At 42.7% G+C, this 24969-nt stretch overlaps 1 protein-coding gene across 1 annotated transcript; it reads right to left on the bottom strand.

The window, feature by feature from the left end:
* Nucleotides 1-1106: 1106 nt before the first annotated feature.
* Nucleotides 1107-24019, bottom strand: LCP1 (lymphocyte cytosolic protein 1). Its single transcript, XM_086481955.1, has 16 exons — nucleotides 23938-24019; nucleotides 22021-22172; nucleotides 21144-21273; nucleotides 19725-19857; nucleotides 19054-19135; nucleotides 16326-16491; nucleotides 13050-13192; nucleotides 11342-11368; nucleotides 10904-10999; nucleotides 10178-10373; nucleotides 7492-7570; nucleotides 7177-7291; nucleotides 6198-6331; nucleotides 5063-5186; nucleotides 4056-4180; nucleotides 1107-2594 (listed from the first exon to the last, which is right to left on the bottom strand). Exons 1-16 carry the CDS (start codon nucleotides 24002-24004, stop codon nucleotides 2462-2464), a joined length of 1902 nt encoding a protein of 633 aa, XP_086338081.1. The 5' UTR covers nucleotides 24005-24019; the 3' UTR covers nucleotides 1107-2461.
* Between the last annotated feature and the right edge of the window lie 950 nt (nucleotides 24020-24969).

Genomic DNA, 24969 nt, shown 5'->3' with positions numbered 1-24969 from the left:
TTTTGTGATGTTTGTCATGGGTTTAACCCCTTCAGCATCTGCTGAGAGTTTTTTTAAGGCTCCTATTACCAGGTCATGAAAGCAAAACTTCAAGTCCATCAAATAAACAAGAATACCAAATAAAACAGAGGTGCATTGCAAAGTGAAAATGTTTATACTCCTGTACCGGAATGCAGCTATTCCCACACCTTGGGATGCATGACGGCTTTATTTTTCAAGGGAGATTATAGAGATGGGGATGAAGATCTGGTAAGGCATTTACTATAGCACCCCTGCCAACAGCACTTATCCCCTTTTGCATACTGGCAGGTGCTAGCGTTTTGCCTAGGGTTAAATATCCCAATTTTCCTCCGTTTCCCAAAGGAGAGCATTTTCGGAGCTCAGGCATGCCAGTCTCTAAAACTGCAGATAGAGTGACTGCCACCTCGTGGTTAGCTGTCCCTGCTGCACTGGTGCCAGGGCTGGTGCCAGGGCTCACCGCTGGTGCAGAGCTGCACGTTGGGGCTCAGCGGTAGCATCCCAAAACGCAGCTTGGGAGCAGGGGACTAGCAACGGGGAGAGCTGTATGGCAGGGTGCCTGGCTCCAGTGCTGGGATGCTGAGGAGGAGGAAAAGCAGCCCCCTTCACAAAACATGCTTTGAATAACAGCATACATCACCTGGCCCCTCTCCAAAGCCTGAGCTAGAGGCAGGTTTCGATCTCCAGGGCTCCTGAAATCCTACGTCTTGCCTATGGGAAATACATGATGTGTGAAAGCCTCCTCTCCCTGTCTCTCTCAGCAGGTCTTCTAAAAATCCTACCGCATGCAAAAAAATGAGTTGCTAAGGGCTGGTGAATGGGAAATGCCTAAAAATTCCTTCTTCTCTCTGGGGATAGCAAGTACCTGCATTCATTTGGGACCAAGGGAAAAGCCCTCCTCTCACGTTGGTGCTGCTACCATCTCCCATCCATCATCTACTTCATCTCTCACATTCACCCCTGAGTCAATATGGAGGACACATCCTTAGCGAGCCCCCAATTGTTCTTTTTTAATTGTGTCCCCATTTCGTCTGTATCATACACACTTCCCCATTAGCACATGCATTACTAAAATCAAAGACTACACATTTGGCTTTATAGAACATTATATTTGGAGAGACTTCTCACATCTTTGAATATGGGTTCTTTATTAAGGCAATTCTGAAGGGGCTGGAGGAAGGGGGAGGGGGAGAGGGAGGGAGCTGAGACTGTGTCAGCGGGATTGCATTAAGGCAAAATTCCCTCCTTATGCATTTCACCACAGTAAAATCCATGTAAAGGCCAGAACAGTAAATGACTCATGCCAAGGAAGAGATTCAGTGCAAATATATCCTACTGACTATCCATACACGAGGCTAGGTCCTCGACTGAGGCAAATTGACAGCGCCTTGTTAGCTGCAAAGCTGTGCTGATTTAGCTCCGTTGAGGATCCTAGCTTGGGTTCAGGGAAGCATTTTAGTATGTGTTTCATATACAAGCACATATTTAAATGCCCTCCTGAATCAGGGCCACAGCCCTTTGAGTGCAAGCCTGTGAAGTTAACAGAGTTTAATTTTTATTCAGTACATAAATATGTCATTCCGCATCCCTTTGGTTCGCTTCGTATCATATTGCTACTAACTGAGTATATCCCCTTAGTTTCTTCAACATGATTTTCATTTCTATCATGCTTTGCAATCTGCTTATGTTTTATATGCATTATGACATAAAAATTAATTATCCTTTGGTGAGCATTTCTTGCAAAGCTTCCAGAATTTGGGTGTTCTTGGAGGACCAGGTTATGGTATGTTTTTTCAGTGAGTAGTAATCTACTCTGTAATGCCACTGATAGCAGAGGCATAACTTGCAGGGAAGAGTACTGCTCAGTTCACATACCAGCAAGACCCCAAACAGTTCTCTCTTTATACAAGAATTTCCTAAGAGGGTCTTACTGTTCTAAAAACATAGTCACTAGTACTTGCATTGGTTGGGGAAACCCTTTTTGTTATCCCAGGTGCAAACTGAAGGGAAGTATGGCAGAAATGCTACCAAAAGCATGAAGACATTTTCAGGCAGAAGCAGTATATAACATTTCATAATCCTAAAAGCTGTCTGTACCTCCCAAGACAAAGATCTCCAGGTGACCTCTGACAGAAACCCCTGGTATCCATTAATAAAAGTATATGTATAGGCCTCGCTATTGAAAACTCATTCAGGAGTATGAAATGCTTATATCTAGCGAAGTGGAAAATAAGGCAAAGAAATCAAGCACATATTACTGTTCAAAATAATACATTTCCTGGATACACGTGGGTACGCAACTTTTGTATGATCTGGAACCGTGTGTAACATTCGTGCCTTAAAAGCATGAGCACCCTGCATATTTCCTTGATACGGAGAAGAGCATCCAGTTTGAGGGAATCGAAAGGGTGAATACCAGGCATCAATACAAGTCTTTTGTGCTTTAAACTCTTTTCATGCCTTTTCCCATAAGGCAAGCAAACACCGTCATGACCATTTTGGGTTTTACTTCAACCAGGTCTTCTGGAAGGGCATAGACTCTTGCTCCAATTTTTCTTGCCATAGAGATGGCATATCTGCATTGCAGGGGTGAAAGAAAAAAAAAAAAAAAGAACAAAGAAAGAAGTAAATTAGTGCATGATCTTTAATTTTCCCTCTGTTAAGAATTTTTTTGCATGATCAATACCAGAGTGGGTTGCGAACTTTCTTACTGATTCATCAAAATTAAGCTTTTCTGTAGAAACCTATGAAACAGGTTCATAGAGAACTACATTTCTAGTAAAAGGCAGTGTATTACCTGATGGTTAGAGCACTGATTACCTGCAGCATGGGAGATGGCAGGTCAAATTCTGGTATGAAACATTTAGTCTCCCATCCCCTGAAAGATTATCCTCAAAACCAGCCATTCTGGTCTTGCTTGCCCTCAATCTCTGTGGCTTGGTCTTTACAGAAATTCATGACGATGGAAAGCAGAAGGCTGATGTTGGTGGAGATCAGTGTTGTTGGAAATCAGCATTCAGGGACTTCTTTTCTGCTTGAATCATACTCAGAACTGGCAAGCTGACTTTCCCATCTCCCTGCCCAGAGTGCACTGTTGCACAGCTACTGACTGTTCTCCAGTGGGTATGTCTCTTAGCTCTTTTTTAATGAAAAATACCCTAGAAACTCTTCCCATTGCAGAGTGCATTCAGTTTGTGAAATTTTCCCTAAAATGCAGAGAAACATGTTGGGGGCGGGGGGGGGGGGGGGGGGGGGGGCGGGGCTGAAGAAAGGGTGGGGAATTAGGAAAGCATCAGCAGAGGGGTGAAGACATTAAATATGGAGGGAAATGTAGGATTGCAGGGAAAGAAAGAGAATGGATGGTAGGAAATGGAAAGGAAAAAGAACAGTGGGAAATGTCTTTGTAAAAATGAAGGCAGCTCTGACTGATTTACAGTCATCCTTTTCTCTTTTGTAGTTGCCACAGAGCAAAGGAGAAGCTAAACTGATGATCAGACCAGGATGTGATCTGTGTAACTCTGAAAGGAAAGGAAGGTGCCCCCAGGACTGGCTCTCTGCTAGGAAATGGTTTGCACTCAGGAAAAAAAAAAAAATCAATATTCTCATCCATAAAACCCGTTTTTCAGGCATGAATCCTGTCCTCCCCCTTCTCTCTTAAATATGCCCTTGTTCCACCTGTATGTAACTAAAGAGGTATCATGACCTCTAATCACTGGTTTCCATGGCTCACTATTGTTGGCATTGTTCCCTGATCTCTGAAAGAATTTTAAATTTAGTAAGAGAAAATAGGAGCTTGGGAGCCAAGTGATTTTGATTCCTTCAAGGGAATTATAAAGCAGGAACTATTACATTACACACTTCATTTCCATTGATAGTCTTTTTTACTGCCTAACTCCAGCCTTCATGCTTCTAACTCTGGAAGTATTTCTTGGTTGAGGTTGTGCCAGATGAGAATGATAGCAGAGCAGTTTTGAAAGACAGTGTCAGGCAAGCCTGAGCAGGTAACTTCTGTTAAGTGTCACTTGCCACAAACGTACTTAGCATTATTTAGTTTCTCCTCATCATTCAGGTCCTCTGTTTTCAAGAGGTCATATTTGATTGATCCTGGTTGAATGGCGTCAATGAGATCCAGGACTGGCATGCTGGTGCTGATTTTGCTATCCTGCATAGATGAAAAATACAATTAGATGTGAGAACAGGATGATAGTTCTCCCACAAAGCCAGAGGCTAGGCTCAAGAGCAATGGACAGCTCAGTCAAATAACATTTAGATCTTCAGAAATGGCTGCTTAGCCTCATTTTTCATCTAAGGCAGACTAAGAACCCTTTCAAGGATTGTTTTCTCCCCAATGGATGAGACATCATTAAAGTGAAAGATGGGGTGCTGGGCTAGTGAATTTGCTTCCTGTGGGGAGATGACACTGATACAAGTCTACTGATGGGAAGTGTGAGAGGGACCAGCTATGTGACTGGATCTGATGGATCTGTCCTCACCTGGTGCAAACTGCTGATTTACATCCACTGACTGTTCCCCAGCTTGGGAAGTGTCACAGATGCATTAGCAAAATTGGAAGCTCTTTGGAATTGGTCCATCTCTGTGTTTATATGGTACCTTGCAAAATGGGGCAAGGTACCCCTGAATGGTACTACCAGATTATAAACGTATTGCTATTGTTCTTTTTAATACTGTCATTGGTAATTGCCACTGTTTAATAATCAGCAGCACAGAAGTTCTTGCTTAATTCCAGTAATCATTCCTGGCTCCATACTTTGATTTCCAGTGTCAAACTGGCATTCAAGGTGTTTCTTGTTATGTTCATATCATGTTTCTGTTACCTTTTTGTAATAAAACCCATTGAATAAAATCTGTCTGTCTGAACATGTCTTTGAAAGGGAATGAAAAAGAATCGAACTGTGTAGTTAATTATATCATAATGTAGTGTGTGCATGCCTATGCATATATAAGTCTATATACAGCAAACATATACACTCAAACACACTGCATAAGAGATTATTAATCAGAACCTTCTAACAAAAAACTGTACCTTGAAACTGGAGATAGTTGAATCCTTCCTGGCTGCAGTCAGTGTTTCATTGACCCAGCTGAGAATGATTTCATCATTGACCTTTTCTCCACCACCAATGTCTTCAAGGATATTCAGGGTGTACCTTAAGAGGGAAGCCAGGATACCTGCATTTGCTCAAAGTCAGCTGTAACCTCAGAACCATCCTGTACGTGCGCAGCTTGACTGGGATCACCCCAACAGTCCTCTTAGACCTGATATCCCCCCTGCTTCCCACACACTTACAGGGTATATGAATTATATTATAACATGATAATTAATCTAATGTGTCTAATTCATCCAAAATTCTCTAATCACTGCTTGGGGAGTATAAAAAATTTTTGATATTAAAAATTCCTGGAAGGTCCCTCTTAGTGGATCTCTGTGTAAAGGACTCATTCTCATAGTGCTTAAAAAATAATCACGGACTTTAAGGTTGGAAAGGAATTGTTATGCTCATCTAAGATTGACCTTCTGCATAAATGCAAGCCTGGAATATTTTGCTTATATGTCATCATACACCTTGGAAAGACACCCCAAACTGATGGCAAGTGATCACCACATCCCTAGACTACTAACCTTCCTGATAAACCTATACCTTGCTTTATAGACCGAATTTATTCTGTATTCAGTTCCTAACCACTGGGTCTTTTTACACCCAGTTATGGACCTCTTGCACACACACACAAACACACATACACAGAATTACATTAAAGTGGGGAGAGCTACTGAGTTGCATCCGCTTCAGGTAACAGATTACAAAACTTCAGCATCAATTCCTTGCTTCCAGTACATTCCTCCCATTCTCTGATACAGAGACCTTTCAACTTCTTCTCTCTTCCATGCAATGAACATTTACTCATGCTATACAGATAGTGACAATGATAATCTTCTGCATGAGCTGACTGTAACGGCTATGCCCACAAGATAATATACTTCCCGATTGCATCCCTAACTGGGACTGAGCCAAAGGTTACTCTGTCTTTGCATGTAAGTGTAAACAGGGGAGTGAGAAAGCTGTCGCCTGTAGACCCTTCTCAGTGATATCATCAGGCAACTATTAAAATGCAAACTGAGTATACCAAAACACTGTGAAGTTTGTGTCTGACTGCCATACCTTCTCATCAACTGCCACACTAAGGCCAGCGTGAGCGTACGGTTTCCTTCATTCAGATCTTGCCCAGCGATGCCAACAAGGGAAAATTTGGCTTGATTCTTTCCCAGTTCCACTGCGTAGTTGCAATTTTCAAGCTGTTAATGACAGAGTCAATTAGTGCAGTTCAAACATATAGGAAAAAAAAAAAGAAGACAAGACACTGTTACTTTAAATTCTTTGGATTGCTTAGCCCCAATCCTGGGCAAACAGGAGCTTTGGGGCTCTGCAATAATACAGCTGTTTGAATACCAGCAGCCAGTTCCATCCCAAAAATACCATGATAAACAGCTGACATAGAAGGAAATGCTGTACTTCATCATCAGGGCCTGAAAAACAGATTACCCTGGAAAATATGAATCTATGACTCATGGGTGCCTCCAGAATCATGGCATTGCATTGAGACAAAGGGTTAGTATCCCAGTCAATATTTTAGGTCAGTTAATCACTCTGGCCTAACTGGATGGAATTGCTCATCCAGATAGCTGGGAGAAAGCTTTGTATTTAACAGCAATTCTGTGATCAGTTCTTGAGGCATCTGGTCAAGAATGCTTATCATCACTGTCTTCATTTCATGTGGAGGGCAGTGATCCAGACAGCTGCAATTAATCTGGTGCCATATGATTCACAGTGAAGATGCATTACAATTGGTGACTAAGACAGTAGGAAAAGTGGTCTACAAATACAGTTTTTTAAATATTGACACAAAAAGTGTCAAGTCTTTTCACTTTACAAATACTGTTCACCTGTCAACAGAGACAGTGAGTCAAATGTATGTTTCTTTTTCGGGATGAAAAAACATTCACAGACTACACAAAAAGTCATTTAATGTGCTGTACTTGGGACTTGAGAGCAACACAAGTGCCCACATTGCTGTTTGAAATGATACAGATGTTCTTTGAGGATAAGGCATCACTACTGGAGCTATTCCAGCTTTCTGTACCTTCTTCATGTTGCCACCCAGTTTAGGGTACGGTGGCTTGTTCACTCTGTTCCAGTCTACTGGCACTTTGATCTTTTCATAGAGCTGGAAGATAACCAAGGCATCTGACAGGTCACTGAAAACAATAAAAAAGATATATCATTGTCCAAAGAACAGAGGAAAGGAACACAACTAAACTATTAGTAGAGGTAAATTTAGTTTCCTAAAAAAAATATAAGCAGTGCATATTGTTATAGGATCTAAAGGTTTTTATGCTTTTGTAAAAATTTGCTGGCTGTATTTATGATCTGAAGGAAGTGTAATACCTCCTCTTACCTATATAAGTGATTTACACGTGGATTAACACCCAGGGAGTTCATCCAGTTCCTGAACGTCCTCTCTTCCCTTGTCTCACCTAAAACAACAGACACATCAATCAACAGGCCTGAAAAACACAACACTGCAGTAAAATAAGTGTTTTGTGATGAAACCGTAACTCAGAGTTTACAGTGCACTGAACCATGAACAGAAGGAGACACTATGAAATAAGTTGGCACGTGAAATAAGACAAAACAGTGCAGTATTTAATATTTCTTTGTGCCCTATATTTTATAGTATTTAGACAGATTGACCTTGCAATCATAGAGTTATAGAATGGTTTGGGTTGGAAGAGACATTAAAGATCATCTTGTTCCTATCACCCTGCCATGGGCAGGGACACCTTCCACCAGACCACGTTGCTCAAAACCCCATCCAACTTGGCCTGGAACACTGCCAGGGAGGGGGCAGCCACAGCTTCTCTGGGCAACCTGTGCCAGTGCCTCACCATCCTCAGGGTGAAGAACTTCTTCCCAATATCTAATCTAAATCTACCCTCTTTCATTTTAAAGCCATTGTCCTATCACTACATGCCTTTGTAAAAAGCCGCTCTCCAGCTTTCTTGTAGATCCACTTTAGGTACTGGAAGGCTGCTGTAAGGTCTCCCCAGATCCTTCTTTTCTCCAGGCTGAACAACCCCTACTCTCTCAGCCTGTCCTCATAAGGGAGGTGCTCCAGCCCCCTGCTCATCTTCTGGCCTCCTCTGGACTCACTCCAACAGGTCCATGTCTTGTGCTGAGGTCTCCAGATCTGGACACAGTACTCCAGGTGAGGTCTCACTGGAGCAGAGTAGAGGGGCAGAATCACCTCACGCAACCTGCTGGCCATGCTTCTTTTGATGCAGCCCAGGATATGGTTGGCTTTCTGGGCTGCAAGCACACGTTGCTGGGTCATGTAGAGCTTCTCATCAAGCAACACCCCCAAGTCCTTCTCAGCAGGGCTGCTTTCAAACTACTTGTATTGTGCTTGGAATTGCCCCAACCCAGGTGCAGGACTTTGCACTTGGCCTTGTTGAACTCCATGAGGTTTGCACAGGCCCACCTCTCCAGCCTGTCAAGGTCCCTCTGGATGGCATCCCTTCCCTCCAGTGTGTTGACCGCACCACACAGCTTGGTGTCGTCGGCAAACTTGCTGATGGTGCACTCAATGCCACTGTCCATGCTGCCAACAAAGATGTTAAACAGCACTGGTCCCAATTTTGACCCCTGAGCTACTCCACTTGTCACTGGTCTACACTTAGATATCGAACAGTTGTCCATGACTTTTTGAGTGTGATCATCCAGCCAATTCCTTATTCACTGAGTGTTCCATCCATCAAATCCATGTCTCTCCAATTTACAGACAAGGACGTTGTGCAGGAAAGTGGCAAATGCTTTGTACAAGTCCTGGTAGATGATACCAGTTGCTCTTCCCTTATCCACCAACCCTGTAACCCCATTATAGAAGGCCACCAAATTTGTCAGGCATGATTTGCCCTTAGTGAAGCTATGTTGGCTCTCACCAATCACCTCCTTAGTTTCCATGTTCCCTATCATAGTTTCCAGGAGGATCTGCTCCATTATCTTGCTGTCCTCAGAGGTGAGACTGACTGGCCCGTAATTCCCCAGGTCTTCCTTTTTCCTCTTGTTAAAAATGGATGTTATGTTTCCCCTTTTCCAGCCAGTGGGAACTTCACCAGACTGCCACGACTTCTCAAATACGATGGATAGTGACTTAGCCACTTCATCTGCCGGTTCCCTCAGGACCTGCAGATGCATCTCATCAGGTCCCATGGACTTGTGCAACTTCAGATTCCTTAGATGGTCTCAAGCCTGATCCTTTCCTACAGTGGGTGGTTCTTCATTCTGCCAGTCCCTGCCTTTGCCTTCTGCAACTTGGGCCGTGTGGCTGGAGCACTTGCTGGTGAAGACTGAGGCAGAGAAGTTGTTGAGTACCTCGGCCTTCTCCATGTCCTGGGTAACTCTTCCATTTCCTTCTGGAGAGGGCCCACATTTTCCCTAGTCTTCCTTTTATCACCAACATACCTATAGAAGCTGTTCTTGTTGCCCTTGACATGTCTACCCAGATTTAGACCCACTCCAGAGAGTGCATCAGGCTGGCAAATGGGTGCCTCTGTACCTCTCAGAGGAGAGTCGCCTACTATCATCCATCACGGGGAGCAGATTGGGCTGCCTTCAAGAATTCAAGAACAGCCTGTGCCCTAGCATGAACAGTTGCACTCTGAGGCTGAGAAAGAAGGACCTGAAGCTCGTCAAATGATAGATACAATGGTGGTCCTGACTCCAACCCAGAGTAAGCAGGCAGCAGGTTTATGCAAGATCTGATTTTTAAATTATATTCTCAATTAAAGAAATGACAGATGAACTCCAATTTCAACTAACAAACACTCTCAATAGTCCACACTGGTTCAGACATCCCACAAACATTTTTGTCTTTTAACATGTGCTGTCCTCAAAACAGACCCCCAAAATACCAGAAGCTACATGCAGTAAAGAGCAAGCTCCCTTTCTCAAGGCTGCCTGTGCTAATGGTGCAATGAAGTATGTCTGAAGGACATAAGGTTAGGTTAATGTATCATCAACTCAGAGCTGAGGATTCTGTGGCACAGGTGGCTAGAAACATCCTTTATTTGCATTTTCCTTACCTTCGATAGAGCTCCAGTCAATGTCCTGGTTCTCTGGCTTATGCAGGGCAGGGTATTTGTTGAACAAGTTGGCGATGAAGGCCAAGTTTAGCTTTGGGTTCCCCCGGACGACGTCAGTGGCCGTGACGAACTGCCGGCAGCCCAGCCGCTCTGCCTGCTGCAGCATGCACTCTGCTCGCTGGACGTCGTCCTTCTCCTGCACCAGCAGAAAATGGGGCCATCAGCCTCACCCCGCTGCCTGGCACTGCATGCAAGACCCGCTCAGGGTCTCCACATGTGGAGCTAGGTGTGAGGCTGTTAAAGCAGGTTCTTGTCAGATTTATAGCTATTTTTCCTTTCCCACTTTTACTAACAGCAAGTCTGTGTTTTCAAATGGGCTTTACCTTCAATCCAGCCACCTCACCATATTGCTTTTACAGTTGTTTTCCATATGAAAGCAGATGGTTTGATGAAATTCCCAAATAAATATATTTGAATATACTTGTCATATGTTAGCAGTTTATCAGTGTGGTTCAATGGTTGTTTAAGTTTCAGCGATAATATGTAAAGAAATGCAAAACACGTAATTTAATTCTTTGAAAGCATTGATTTCTGAAATACAAGATCATGTTGCAATGGTAAAAAGAGTTTGCTTGTCCTGGCATCCCGGTGCAACTCTGTGTTGGCCAGCAATGCAAGTAACAGACAGAAAATATCGGCATTTACTCTAAACTTATCTCATCTTACCCTTAATCCTGACATGTCAATAGTAATAGCTGGAATGCCTTCTTCGTCTCCCTTGGGAGCAACTTGGTTCAGCAAATGGTAATAAGCTCTTGAGTCCTGTGACAGACAGAGGAATTAAAGGGAGGAAAAATTACATCTAAAGCTCAGGTTTTGCATGCCAGTGCTCCCATGAACAATGTGCCTGCATGCTTTGTTTTTCTTATGTCAATCATTGGGCTACGTAATTAAGTTAATTAAGCTGGAAGCACTTAGCAATTCCTACTTTATGCTGTATTTGCCAGATCTGTTTCTTCCCTAAGACAATATATATAGGCTGCAGAATGCTCAATGCACAAGACAAAATGCTGTGCGTTGCGTTTACATAAAGGACAGCAACAACAAAGAGATATTAAAATTGACTTAATCTGAACGTTAAATTAGAGATAAGAAAATGCATACCTTTATAATGCTGTAGAAGTCAGGCTGCTGAGCATTTAATAAAAGAAAATGCAGAAGGAGAAAGCAGATGTTTAAAGCGGATTTCAAAGCAACGCTGGAACAGTTAAGGAAGAGAAAGCATAGTTTTCAAGGACAAAAGTTAAAACCGACAACAGTATCAGCATTTTTCAGGCAAAAGGGCAGGAACAAGACAAGGATTTAACATGTTGTGTCTTTAATCTTTTGTGAAATGTAATGTTGCTTCCATGTGTGGAAAATATTAATCTCACTTCAGAAATAAAGAACTGAAAATAAAGCTACATGTCTAGGGACTTGACTAACTAACACAACTTATACTCTTCAAAATATAAAGCAGATTACCTGAACTATTTTAAGTCTTATACATCTACATTATTACGCACCATATCTAGAAAGTGGTTGTTTATAACAGAAGTGAGGTAAGGAGACACAATTAGAGAATGGCTGTAAAGTAATCTTGGCCTCTGAGAGGTAAACATGTGCCTTATTTTCCAACTGTAAATATGCTAAGTGTGATTTATCTTTCAGATGTAAGTAGGATTTAATCAGTTTCATTACAGTCCTCTCAGGTAGCCTACAGAAATGTGGGAAAGACTCCATTCCTTTCGCTTTTCATGGATATTCTTCAGTCACCTCCACCCAGTGAACCAAATATCTATTACAATAAAAATTGTCTTGTCGAATGTGATTCTCAGACTCTCCTTTTGCCTTCCCTGGTGGTTTTTTCTGTATTTCAAGTCGTGGTAAATGACTTCTCATGCTTCAATCCCTAGTGAAGCCTCCAAGCAGGCATCTTTGGAGCGGGTCTTTTCCCATGCTATGCTGGGAGCGGGCAGATCGGATTGTGGCTGGTGAGGTCAGTGTGCTGGCCAGCCCCTGGCTTTCCTGGAAGCCAGCTCAGACATCCTCCCTGATATACCCCCTACAGCTCTGGGATGCTGGCTGGGCCTCACACCGTAGCTTTAGTGTCTGAAACTCATCAGTGTGCACTGACATTCAAATACATCTGTCTAGGAAGAATGAAGGCCCTACAGAGAAAGCTTTGCTGAAATCTGCACCCATAAACCCGTGAAGTCCCATGTACATGAAATAGTCTGCATGGACTAGAGACCCATCCTTGCAAGTGCCTCCCCATCTAGCTATATTATTTTGAATAGTCCCACTGAATTAAAACATGCAGGTAAGTGCATGCAGGGTTATAGCAAAGGTTGGGGCAGAAGAGTGCGTAATCCAGGTGCTGCAGTGAAGGAAAGATCAAGCGGGGGAATCAAAAGAGCCCCATCGTCTTCCCCTACACCTAGTTACATGTCTGGGTAAGGTCCAGCCTTTTCCAAACCAAAGCTAGATCAAGAGGCATTTAAGGACATTTAGGAAGTAGGAGAAGCAACAGACGCAGTGAACTGAAAATGCATCGATAGAGTCCATATTCCCTGTCCAGAGCCAGAAGCTATTCCTTTCCCAGGCATTTGGTGTGCTGGGGCTGGCACTGGTGATTGGGAGGTCAGGAGGAGGAGGAATACTACTGAGCGGGAAAGTAAACACCGCTAAAATGATTTTATGTACCCAGCTCTGTGTGTTCAGCAGAGCAGTCTCAGCTGCTTGGATTGTTTTTGTGCACAATCCTTGTTTGGAGGACAGGGATTTGGGTGTGGAGCTGCTGTTTTGCTGTTGTTGATCGTGTTTCTCATACCTTGATGTCTGAACTGAAGTTGTTGACTTTATTGCATCCTGCATTCTCCAGGTGATAGTTTGCCCACCTCAGCAGCAGTTCCTCTGGAGACAACTTCATCAGATCCTCCAGGCTCTCGCCTTCTCTCAGAAGAGCGATCAAGGCTAAAAGAGAAAAAAGAAAAAAATAATGACGTTGGGAATAATTGTAGAGGAGAATGTGTAACTATTTCCTCTTTTACACATTTTGCTACCCTAGTTTCTAAAAGTGAGTGACAAAAGTGTTGCCAAAATTCAAGCTGGGTTAGCATGACAGAGGACATAAACAGAAAAGGGGTCTCATCAATAAAATGAAGACAAGGCTGTTAGCTGTGGATCTAGTAATGGATGTATAGAAATGCAAGACAATTTCAATGTGGTCCAAGAACTACCCAATTTCCATGCCTCAGATCTTAATGAAAAGTTGGTCACAGAATCGTAGAATAGTTTAGGTTGGAAGAGACCTTTAGAGGTCACCTACTCCAACCCCCCCTGCAGTGAGCAGGGACATCCTGCACTAGATTGGCTTGCTCAGAGCCCCGTCCAACCTGACCTTCAGTGTTGCCAGGGATGAGGCATCTACCACCTCTCTAGGCAACCCTGAGAGTGTTTTACCTCCCTCATCATAAAAAATTTCTTCCTTCTATCTAGTCTAAATCTACCCTCTTTTAGCTTAAAAACATTAGCCCTTGTCCTATCACAGCAGACCCTGCCAAAAAGATTGCCCCTATCTTTCCTGTAGGCCCCCTTTAAGTACTGAAAGGCTGCAATAAGGTCTCCCCAGAGCCTTCTCTTCTCCAGGCTTGACAACCCCAACTCTCTCAGCCTGTCCTCACAGGGAAGGTGTTCCAGCCCTCTGATCATTTTTATGGCCTCCTCTGGACCCACTCCAACAGGTCCATGTCTTTCTTGTGCTGAGGGCTCCAGAGCGGGACGTAGTGATGTTGAGCACAGGGGCAAGATGGGAATTGAAAAATGAATAGACTTTCTGCAGCTTGGATTGAAAGAAATCTCAGTGACCTCTACACTGAATCTGGATCTACACAGGCATTCTGAAGAACTTGCACATGACTTCGTAGGCTCGTGAGCCAGTAGGGTTAACTTGTCTGTTAATTGGTCAAAATACCCTATTTGTATAGAAAAATTAACATAGTAGTTATGTTCATAAAAGGAGAAAAAGGCAGGAGGGAAGGATTGATCCTTGCAACTGCAGGATATTCAGCTGATCTCTGGAGCATGAAAGGCTTTAGAACAGGCTTTGAAAAGAATAACTAACATGGACACTAATTGTTAATATGATAAAATGGGAGAGTGTGTCACACTACTCTGATCTCCTTCTGATGTCTTTTGTCATTTGAAAGAAATATGGATTTGCTACATAAAGGAAACAGTGGAGACCTACAATATCTCTAGTTCCATAGATAATTTGATATAGGGTGCTATGGGGTTAAACTGAAACAGAAGGGGATAATAGAAGCATTTGAAAGTAGACAGTGGATTTTGTGAAGAGAACAATGTTAACAGTGAGAGATGTAGGCTGGAAGAAGAATTCTTGTAGAGCTGATCATGGATTGATTTTTGGATTAATGTTTTCATTTTTTCCTGCATCAATTATCTTGGCACAAGTGCTAGCAATGTGCTAAAAATTTGATGATGATATTCACTAGGTGGCGTAGTCAATACAGAGGAAGATCAGGAAATCAAACAGAAAGAACTAGATGACAGTAATAAAAATGGAATGTAATTTAATAGTGACATGTTTGAAGACATTCACTAGGGAATTAATATGAATAACTGCTAGTAGCTAAAAGCTTATACAAACAGACAATGAGAACAATTTGAGTGTATTATATGTCCTCTGAGCTACTTTGAGCCACCATATGATATGACCGGGGAAAACCAAACATGATCTTAGTGCATCCCAGGTATCTCCCATAGAGCTTTGGATATATTACTGCCTTGATACCATGTGCTCATGAGAACTCATTGGAAAAACAGTGTCCCATATTCAAGAAAGGGGAATTTCACCTGGAACAGCTGCAGAGAAGAGCTATCAGGGAAAGAGAGAACCTGAAAATAAATCAAAATTATCTTGGTTTGTCTACCCTGACAAACTGAAGTCTGAGATGAGAACTGAAGAAGAAAATACTAGAAAGGGAAATATAGCTATTAAGCAGGGTAAGGCTGCCTACAAAGGAATGGGAACTGTGAACTCTGGAAACTAATGGCTCTGGCTATGAAAAGGACAGAAATGTGCAAAGGGTGAAGCAATGAAGGTAACAGCTGCATGGTAACTGGAGGAAAGAAGTGTCGCTCTTAGTTGAGCGGGCTACCCAGAGGCACAGGGAACAATGCAGCAAGATGAGGTGCCATGCGGACTGCATGTACACACTCACAGCCTCATGCTGAAGCTCTTTCACAGAGAATTTTGGCATTGGCGAGACACGTCTGGAGTGCTGTGTCCAATTTGAGGCTCCCTGGTAGAGACTTTGATGAACTGCAATGAGTTTAATGGAGGGAGACCGAGGTGGCTGGGCCAGAATACATGATATATGAGAAAAGGATGAGAAAGCTATGTTTGTTTAGCCTGGAAAGAGGTCTGAGAGGGGAACAAGTATTGTCTTCAACAATTATAGAGGGGCCAGAGCTCTATCTTCCCAGTATGCACAGCGAAAGTATGAGAAGTTAGTCACAAGGTGCAGGAAGGGCAATTCCAATTAGATGTAAGAAAAAAAATTCGCACGAAGAGTGGCTGGGCTCTGGAACAGGGTGCCCAGAGAGCACTGGAAAAGGCCCTGAGCAACATCATTTAACCTTGAGACTGGTACTGCTGTAACTGGGCAGTGGGATGGCTGAATGAGAGGACCTCCAGGGTAGACTTCCAGATGTTCCTTCCAGCCTAAATTATTCTGTGATTCTATAATACTGATTTCACAAAGAAAGAGGAGATGTTTGGCAATCAAGAACAAGAAAAGTGCAAAGCTTCCTGAATGAGTGCAGCATTTCCTTATCCCAGATTTAGTGCCAAACGCCAATCTACCTGAGTGTAGACCATCATTCCTGACCCAATGAGCATGAAATTGGCTCTGCACTTAGATTTCGGAGTGCTGGAACTTGTGAAGAGCAAGGTAAATTAGTCAGGAGGACAGGCAACAAATGCTTGAAGAAAAAATTGAATTAGGATTTTGTTTAAAAGAGCTTTATCCTAAAGACTGTTCAGTGATAACAGTAGAGCACTGAAATGAAGAGCCATACATACCTTCGTTCCTGCTGATCTCTATGTCAGCAAAGAGTCCAATTTTGATGACTTGCCATAAAAGACCCAAAACCAGGTAAGGTTTCCCTTCTTTTAAGTCTTCAGCTCCAATGTTAACAACATGGCACCCAATGGCTGAAGCAGAGTTCAGGGCCAGGTTCAGATTTTCCTAGGGAAAGAAGAGAACTTCCAAATGATGCAATAACTGGAGAGATGAGAATACAGGAAGGGAGCACAGTCAAAACTACTGAAATCTGTGAGCAGCTTCACTGTGAATGCATTCATGAACATAGAATCATAGAAGATTGGGTTGGAAAGGACCTTTGAAGGTCATCTAGTCCAACACCCCTGCAGTGAGCAGGGACATCTTTAGCTAGATCAGGTTGCTCAGAGCCCCACCCAACCTGACCTTGAATGTTTCCAGGGATGGGGCTCCTACCACCTCTCTGGGTAGCCTGTGCCAGTGTTTCCTCACCTTCACTGTAAAAAATATCTTCCTTATATCTAGTCTAAATCTACCTTCTTTTAGTTTAAAACTATTACTCCTTGTCCTATTACAAGAGGCCCTGCTAAAATGTTTTTCCCCACCTTTCCTGCAGGCCCCCTTTAAATACTGAAAAGCCACTATAAGATCTCCCCGGAGCCTTCTCTTCTCCAGACTGAACCCCAACTCTCAGCTTTTCCTCATAGGAGAGGTGTTCCATCCCTCTGATCATTTTTTTTGGCCTCCTCTGGACTTTCTCCAACAGGTCCATGTCTTTCTTGTGCTGAGGACTCCAGAGCTAGACATAGTGCTCTAGGTGGGGTCTCACCAGAATGGAGTAGAGAGGCAGAATCACCTCCCTCAACCTGCTAGTCACACTGCTTTTGATGCAGCTGCGGATACATGTCTGACCACAGGGACCAGGGGAACGCAGACTCTTCTGGGATTACAGTTAAGTTCTGGGTCCCAGCACGAAGATGGAAATGACCTCTCTGGCAAAGGTGAAAAACACCATATCGCAAGGCATTGGAGCTCAGAGCGTATGTCTGCATTCATGGTGATGTCCTGGCTCAATCCTTGTTATCAAAGCCAGGCTCTCCCTATAGCTAATGCACAAGCATATGTTCAAGTGCAGACTTAGCTTCAGCATGGGGCAAGCTCTCCTCTGCTCAGTCTTGCACACATGGAGGAACGAGGGAGCTACAAGACAATCAATCAGCAGATATTCCCAGCTCGGCTCTCCCTAAGCACTATGCAAAAGCTGTAACACCTAAGATACAAATAAATTGCTAGCTGGCAATGTATACAAAAAGCACGTGGTTATAGGAATCAGTATGAATAAACCTGTTGAGTTTTTATCCTTGCAGTTCAGCCAAGGTCAGAACTGGTCAAGCCTGAATATTTTCTTTTTGAGCTTTGGAGTATGGAGTCCTGGTTTGGGAGTGTTCAGTGATAGCAGAAGGATTCTGTGATTCACAATGAGGGACAGAAAGAAAGTGATGTCTCAGGAATGTCATGTTCCTCTGCCACTTCCTTCCCATTTAAGACAAAGGGTACAAGAAAATCTTACCCACAGGTCTACACTATTCAAAAAGGTGCCTTGGTAAACAGAGAGCCAGTAAAGCAGGCAAAGAAGCCTGGAAAATACAATTTATCACAAAGATTTGCAATTTTTCACATGAATTTCATCACTGCTGGCATGACAGAGAGATTTGATTCTATACAAAATGCAGATAGAGAGACAGTGTAAATTCTCATAAGCTAGAAAAATTGGAGCATTTCAAATTAATTACCTTTTCTCCACCAGACAGTTGTAAAAGGGTTAAGTTAAAGTGGAAGCTATATTGATCAAATCATGTCTATGTGTGACAGGGATTGATCTCAGCTGCATCACTAAGCTGTGCTGCTGACCAAAATGATTAGAACTGAAAAAAGTGGTATACGGCATAAAAATCCAATTTAATGGCTTCTGAGCTTACTTGAGCCTGGCTAATGTTCCATCAAATCAGAGTAGCTGAGAGCTACACTGGGTTAGGTTCATATCTATTCCATATATCTATTTTTAGATATTTTGTACCCAGATACATAGATGCTGGTCATACAAAAATATCTCTCTACATGCTGCTGTGTGAGAAACACAATAAACTTTAAATAGGTGAAAATTAGATTTTTTTCCCCCAATTTTTAAATCATATGCATGTGCAGGTAATAGAAATAAAGAAAGGATTCAGTATTCAAGGTGAAATAGCACGGATTGTAAAAGGCATGCAAAGGCTATGGTCTCATCTCAGGCATGTTGCACACTATCATAGTTCCTGGATCACAGTTAATATTTTGGTGAGGACATTAGACTGCAACACAGCAGTTGTGAATTCAAGTCCATGGCCGTGCCTGTGTGACCTTGGATGTAGTGTTCTCAGCCTTCTGAGAGCTACTCCAACTGGAATTGGTCTTGCATTCGTATGTCATCTACCACAAAGGTGTCTAAAGCTTCAAACTGGTAAATGTTATACATTGGTTTAAGTGCAAATACAAACACAGTTTGTTTAGTCAGGTTGCTTATATGTTTGGAAAGAAAGAGAAATTAACTCTATGTTTTTATGAGATGGACCCAAGCATCTCACTTTGCCACAAACAACTTTGCCTGATTGTGTTGGGCAGGACCATGGTATCTCCAGCCTTTGCTCTAAGTGATTATATCAAATCATCCTAAGGGGAAAAGCAGAGAATCTTGTTGTATTGTAGTACCTGTATTGTGAAGGGCGTGAGTTTCTTTTTGTTGATTGTTCTCTCATCAATGGTATCTGGCACTGAAAAGTTGATCATCTTACTGGAAATAAAAGAAGAAGCAACTAAATACACTACTAGCTTTGTGCGCACAGAATACAGATATAGCTTTTGTCAGTACACTGTAGAACAAATCAAATTGCTGTAGAGTTATTGCACAAACATAGATCGTAGTCCTCTGTTTTTACATGTACACGTACAGCCACAGATGCAATACTCAAGCAATTCTTTAGGGTCACATGCAGATTGTACTATAGATTTGGGGCCAAGAATGCCACAAGGTGAAGTTGTGCAAGAAGTTTATAGTGCAGAAAATTTCTGTGAAAGCACTCACTATCTCATGCTGCTTCATGTGAACCCCCAGAAGTCCTTGGACACAAATAAACCCAAGTAACTACCCAAATTTCACTGACTTCATCTTATTGCAAGGGTCTAGAGGCAAGGCAAAACTCATTTAACATGAAAGAAGGTTTATATTTTTAAAGATAAAAGAAGCAAAAAACCTAGCATTATTAAGGCCCTGAATCTGCAAAGATTCGTGAGCTTAATGTGAAGTCAGCAGCTTCCATTTAAACAGAGATGTGAGTTTCTGCAGACTCATAGTTCCCATATGTGAGAAAGATATTATTTACCAAAGCACTATGCCATCACCGACAGCCTGGAAGAGGTCATCTGTTTCTGGATTCATTGGGACCACGTGCTTACAGTCAGGGTCCTTCTCAAGGGCTTTATTAATCCAGTTGACAAAGGCATACTTTTCTTCCTCTGTGGACACAACATCAAATCCATTACTTTGCTGTGCAATACCTCTACCATCATTTTACTTACAAAGGCAGAACTTCTAGGGGAGAAGATGTTCCCATCAGTGTGAGTGATCAACACGCCCCTTCAAGGGAAGAAGCCTCTGAGGAGACAGACAAATGAGCTGAAGATAGCAATGGGCTTGAGCTGGTTAATACTCCTTCCATACTCCTTCCCATTGACTGGGGTTGCCCAATATCATGAGGGCAGGCATATTATAGAGACTGCTAATGAAGTTCACGATTCAACTGTGTGCTGCAGTTGCTATCCTCTGCTAAGCGTCATTAGTACTTGCACCATAACTTGAATGTTGTATCACTCTGCTAAACTGAAATTCCACGTAACTTCAAATCAGTTCAAGTAAGTGAATTCTGTATTGTACATTATGCCCTAGATATTCCACATATGGAGAAGAGCCTGTCCAGGATTGGACTCTGACAAGGACCATTCAGAGGGTAATGGGCGAATGTTCCCTTCAGTCTAACAGGGCTGTAACGTGGCTGCTGTAGCAGCTCACACCATCCCCAGTAGCTTGGAGAAGGTGTCCTCTGTGCTGAGGTGGATGGAGACCTTGGAAGCATCCTCCACTCTCCCTTCCCCAGAGAAAGTCAGTTCCCCACCCTTGCCCCTGAAAAAGATAGCCAAGGGTGGGACCTCCTCCCTGCAGAGCTGCTTCAGAATGGGCTGTGCCCAGGAGGCAGCAGAAGCAACCACGGCTGCTAAAAACTTTCACCTTGGAGAAGCAGTCTGGGAGAAGCGCCCTGATGGGGTCGTACCCTCTTTAGTAAAAGGTCAGGAACCATTTGGTTACAGGTCAATATACAGAGACACTACAAGATGACTCATAAAATGAAGGAAATGGATTAGGAACAGCGGGGAACCTGTGCCTTGCCTCACTGAGGAGCAGGGACAGCAACAGGCCATTCTTTGTGCTGGTGCAGCCATGCTGGGAGGCTGTTCTCCAGCAGAGTCACGATGCATTTAAGGTGAGGGAAGCTAAACTGGCTGGAGCTTCCTCCTGTAGCCACAGCTCTGTCCAGCCCAGTAAACTGCCTCACGCTATTTTTGACAAAGACCTTGCTCCAGTGCTTTGTCACCTTCACAAGTCTTTGCCTTGCACCAACCTCGCCTGGACAGCCACCAAAACTCACTGAGGCCAGAGCACCTGGGTTTGCACAAAATGAGGTGCAGATGATCTCCAAGGGCACACTTGTTCCTAGTTCGTATCTGTGTAGGACAGTTGTACCTACCTGAGTAAGAATGTTGTGTGCCAGCACTGGACTGCTCAGACGTCCCACCAATAGCACAGATCCCCTCCTTTTTGTTGATTTGTTTTCGGAACGACTTCGCAACATCGTCACTCTTCAGGTTTTGGAAAATCTTTCAAGCACGAGATACAATTTTTAAATCTCAGAGGATTAAGCCAAGCTAAAACAGTAAGCTGTTGGGCTAGGAGACACGTCCTCTCTGCTTCGTACATAGGGAAGCACAGCTTGTGTATTATTCAGTGGGTTTCTGTGCAAAATCTGTGTCTCTGCTGTGGTAGAACAGGATCGTACACAGCTTTTATGTTTTCAAAGCAGTGAACAAAGATGAGCTAAGTAACAGAAATGTATATGGTGTAAAACCACAGAGCTAAATGTGCAGGGGGACAGTTTTGGTTTGAAGAAAGGACAAGTAAAAAACTCTTTCTCCATCCCAAGGGAAATTCCACTACTTTAGCATTTGCTTTTGTTCCAGTTCAGACCAGAAAAAGAAGAATCTTTTTTAATAGAAAAAATACCGCATAAAGTTTTCAGTTTCAATCTGCTGAAATTTTTTGTAATCATCTAGCCAGAACATAATCCTTTTGCAACTTATAACTGAAATAATTTATCCCACTGCATCAATCAAACTGAAAGATATTAACCCTCTTCAATACACAGCTGCATTCATGTAACTTGTCCGAGCTGATTGCAGGATTTCTAGTTCAGCCACCTCCTGCTCTCATCTTTTCCAGCAAGGGGACTCCTTCGATTAACTAGGTGCCCTTGAGAACCTGTGCTTGTGCCTTTGCTGTGCCCTGGGGACCACCTTGCGTGTCCTGCCTGGCATCTTATTTACTGAAATAAATAACGTCTTACTTACTGAAATAAATTCATCAAAACTGATCCTGCCATCCCCCGTGGTTGTCAAATTCTGAATGAGTTCTCTGGCTTTGTATCCTGGGAGAGGGAGATTGGCTGCCTTCAACACGTCTGTTAAATCATTGGCGTGGATGAAGCCGTTCCCACTGATATCTGCAAAGATTAAAGCAAACTTTTATATTCTATGTCAGCCCAATGAAATTTTACACCCACAAAGGCTGTTGGTTTTATTTCACCTGTGAAGGGTGCATTATATATAAAGATTTCTTATTCTGAAATCCAGTATTTTCAACCACTCTGGTGTCATTCACACACAAGAAAAAAATACAGTCACCATTTAACAAACAAAAGCTCACAGTGATGAATTTATACGTTTTAGATATATAGTAATAACTTAACAAAGCTAGGTTTAGATGGATATAATTGACTTTCCACGGTTTACATATAGACAAACGTGATTTATAGAGGAAGTATCCTGACTACAGAACAGCTAAAGAAAATGGAGTTGATGCAATACAATGTTACACCTTACATGTGCGTATATTCATAGATATAACTGGTGATTTTGGCCTGTTTTCTGCATCTACTATCATCAGAAGTCATGAGTTTAGAGGCTTGGAACTGCATATGGTCATTGTTAAAATTAAAACTTGGGCATTTCGCTGTGATAGTGCTAGAACAGATAGTCCTCCTGAGCCTGTTGTAAGATCCAGGGTGGGATTTTATGAAAAGATCACCAATACAGTTTAAAAAGTCCTTTCTTCTGTGAAAATCTCCACAGATAGAAAAGGATACTGAATCTATCACATAGACAGTTTCTGTTGAAACACTGTGGTTATGTACATAGTTAATTATGTAGTTATATACGGTTATATATTTATATTTGGGGTTTATATATCTGTGTGTTTCTTGTTTTGACGGCTCTTTTTCTCCAGCCCAGCAGCCAGGGTGATTTCAAAGAAGCATGTGCCGATTTCCTGTGTGGTAGATTGCAATGTAAGTCACTTGTTGCACGCTGCAAAAAGGCTCTTGGCTCTCAGCATCATTAGCACAGATTAATACAGATTGCAAAGAGTATCCTTTCCATTTCTGAAGTCACACAACAAAAGGGTATCGACTTGGAAAGGGAAACGTCTGGGAGAGGAATGAGAGCTTCCTTCCAGCATTTGCCTTGTCAGTGCATCAGGTGTACGGGCCACACACAGTGACCAGATGTTTAAGATTGCCAGCCTGGACTACCATGTGCTCAGAAATCAAACAACCGTCACCTGAAGCAGCAAGGACAACTGATTAACACATAATCCAGTGAGGCTGACAGATCTGCTAATAAAAGTTAAGTGAGCTGTGAGAAGCACAAGGACCTTTTCTTAGAATTTTGGTAGACAGTGATGGGTCTGCATGACTTTAAAGGAGACAAATCAGATGAGACCTTTAAAGGCTTGGAAAAGAAACACACTTTAAAAATAGATGGAGCTTGAAAGGTCATACTAAAGGGATTACAAATTTTATAGCCATTTGCGCATTTGTCCTCTCCAGACTCTTCCTCCGCAGAGGGAGTACTCAATTTGCATAAAAATAGAAACTTTTTGCCTTCCAAATAATTTGTTGGGAATAAACAATATTCTTAGGAAAACATTTAAAAGTATTTCCAACATGGTTTTCTAAGTACAGCTTTTGAAGTTATTTCATAAACCCTGCTGCTCATTGCCCTGCCTTCTCTCCAGTAAGAGGCCATGGCTCTGCCGTGTGCTGATGTGGTTTCATCTGCAGTGGCAGGAAAAGGACTTTCTGTGGTTTCCGTGACACAGCAGATCAGAGCTGGAGTAAGCTCCATTTCCTCACGGCTCGTCGGCACATGAGAAAAGAGCTTGCTACAGCTTCACACTTCTGCAGTGTCTTTCCTGTTTGCTGTACTTACCGACTTTGCCGAAAGCCTCTCGTAGCTCTGCCATCTCCTCCTCCGAGAAGTGTGCTGTTGACGCCATTTCTTAGTTCTCCGAGTGGCAGGTCTGCAAGAAGAAAGCACTTGCTTTTATTTGGTGCCTTTTGGGGTTTGTAACTGTGATGAAAAAGAGGGGATTTCACTTGGATTTTCAAAGTCTCAAAGCAGTTCCCCATAGCTGAAAACCCAGTTCCTCTCTGCATCCTGTAATCAAGTGAAGGGGTAAAATCCTGCATACATGAGATACAAATCCATGTCCCTCCTGATGTTTTGCCAGGCCCTGCTCAAAATCCCAACAGCTTTATTTTTACTAATTTAATTGGAATTAAATCCTACCTCTGCTAACTTTTATTTCTCATGGAAAAAGCAGAAAAAATTGTGCTGGTTCTTGTTATTTCCTCTTTAGGAACACAATTCATCACATGATTCGTCAACAGCACTGGCAGTGAAGCAGCAGCCCTCTCTGCTCCTGGTGCTCTGGGTTGGAGCTGGAGCCCCAGAGGATATTTGCACCACCTATCTTTGGGCACCTAATGAGGAGGCTGGTCACCCTTATGGGGTGGATGGATGGAGAGAAGATCCTTCACATGGTTCTCAGAACACCAGGTCAGGCTTCCCAGAGGGCTATTTCTCTTCCTGGCTATGGGTTTAGGAACTTGCCCCCCAAGTTACCTAAGTTAGAGCCTGAGGTTGGGTGGCACTTTAGGAATGGGTGGCTGGAAGGTGCCTTTCCTCTCACCAGAGATATAAAGCCAGAGGAAGGATTAGACTTTCTCTTTCTAGGCACCTTTCTTAATCAGAAAGGCAAAGTTTACTTCCATTTGTCACACCATTTAATACACTGCCAGAAGATGCATGTTATACTCCTCTGCTTTTTCATGCACCTACTGTCCCTTATGTCTATTCATGAGGAAAATAGTCTGTTCTGGAGACAGACTATTATTCTATATTTGTGAGAATGACTCGAGTGTCCTATGTCTCTTTAAGTATTAATTAACCAAGCAACTA

Source organism: Leptosomus discolor, chromosome 1 (genome assembly GCF_034619465.1).
Source record: "Leptosomus discolor isolate bLepDis1 chromosome 1, bLepDis1.hap2, whole genome shotgun sequence".
Taxonomy (NCBI): domain Eukaryota; kingdom Metazoa; phylum Chordata; class Aves; order Leptosomiformes; family Leptosomidae; genus Leptosomus; species Leptosomus discolor.
This window is presented reverse-complemented; position numbering and strand designations above follow the sequence as displayed.

What these genes read in the sequence shown, in the direction of transcription:
- LCP1 (XM_086481955.1), bottom strand. Translation starts at nt 24,004, where the DNA reads ATGGCGTCAACAGCACACTTCTCGGAGGAGGAGATGGCAGAGCTACGA. An exon ending in ACTTCTACAGCATTATAAAG is followed by an intron (nt 11,000 to 11,341) that starts GTATGCATTTTC and finishes TGTCTGTCACAG; the next exon opens with GACTCAAGAGCTTATTACCA. An exon ending in TTGACATGTCAGGATTAAGG is followed by an intron (nt 10,374 to 10,903) that starts GTAAGATGAGAT and finishes CTGCTGGTGCAG; the next exon opens with GAGAAGGACGACGTCCAGCG.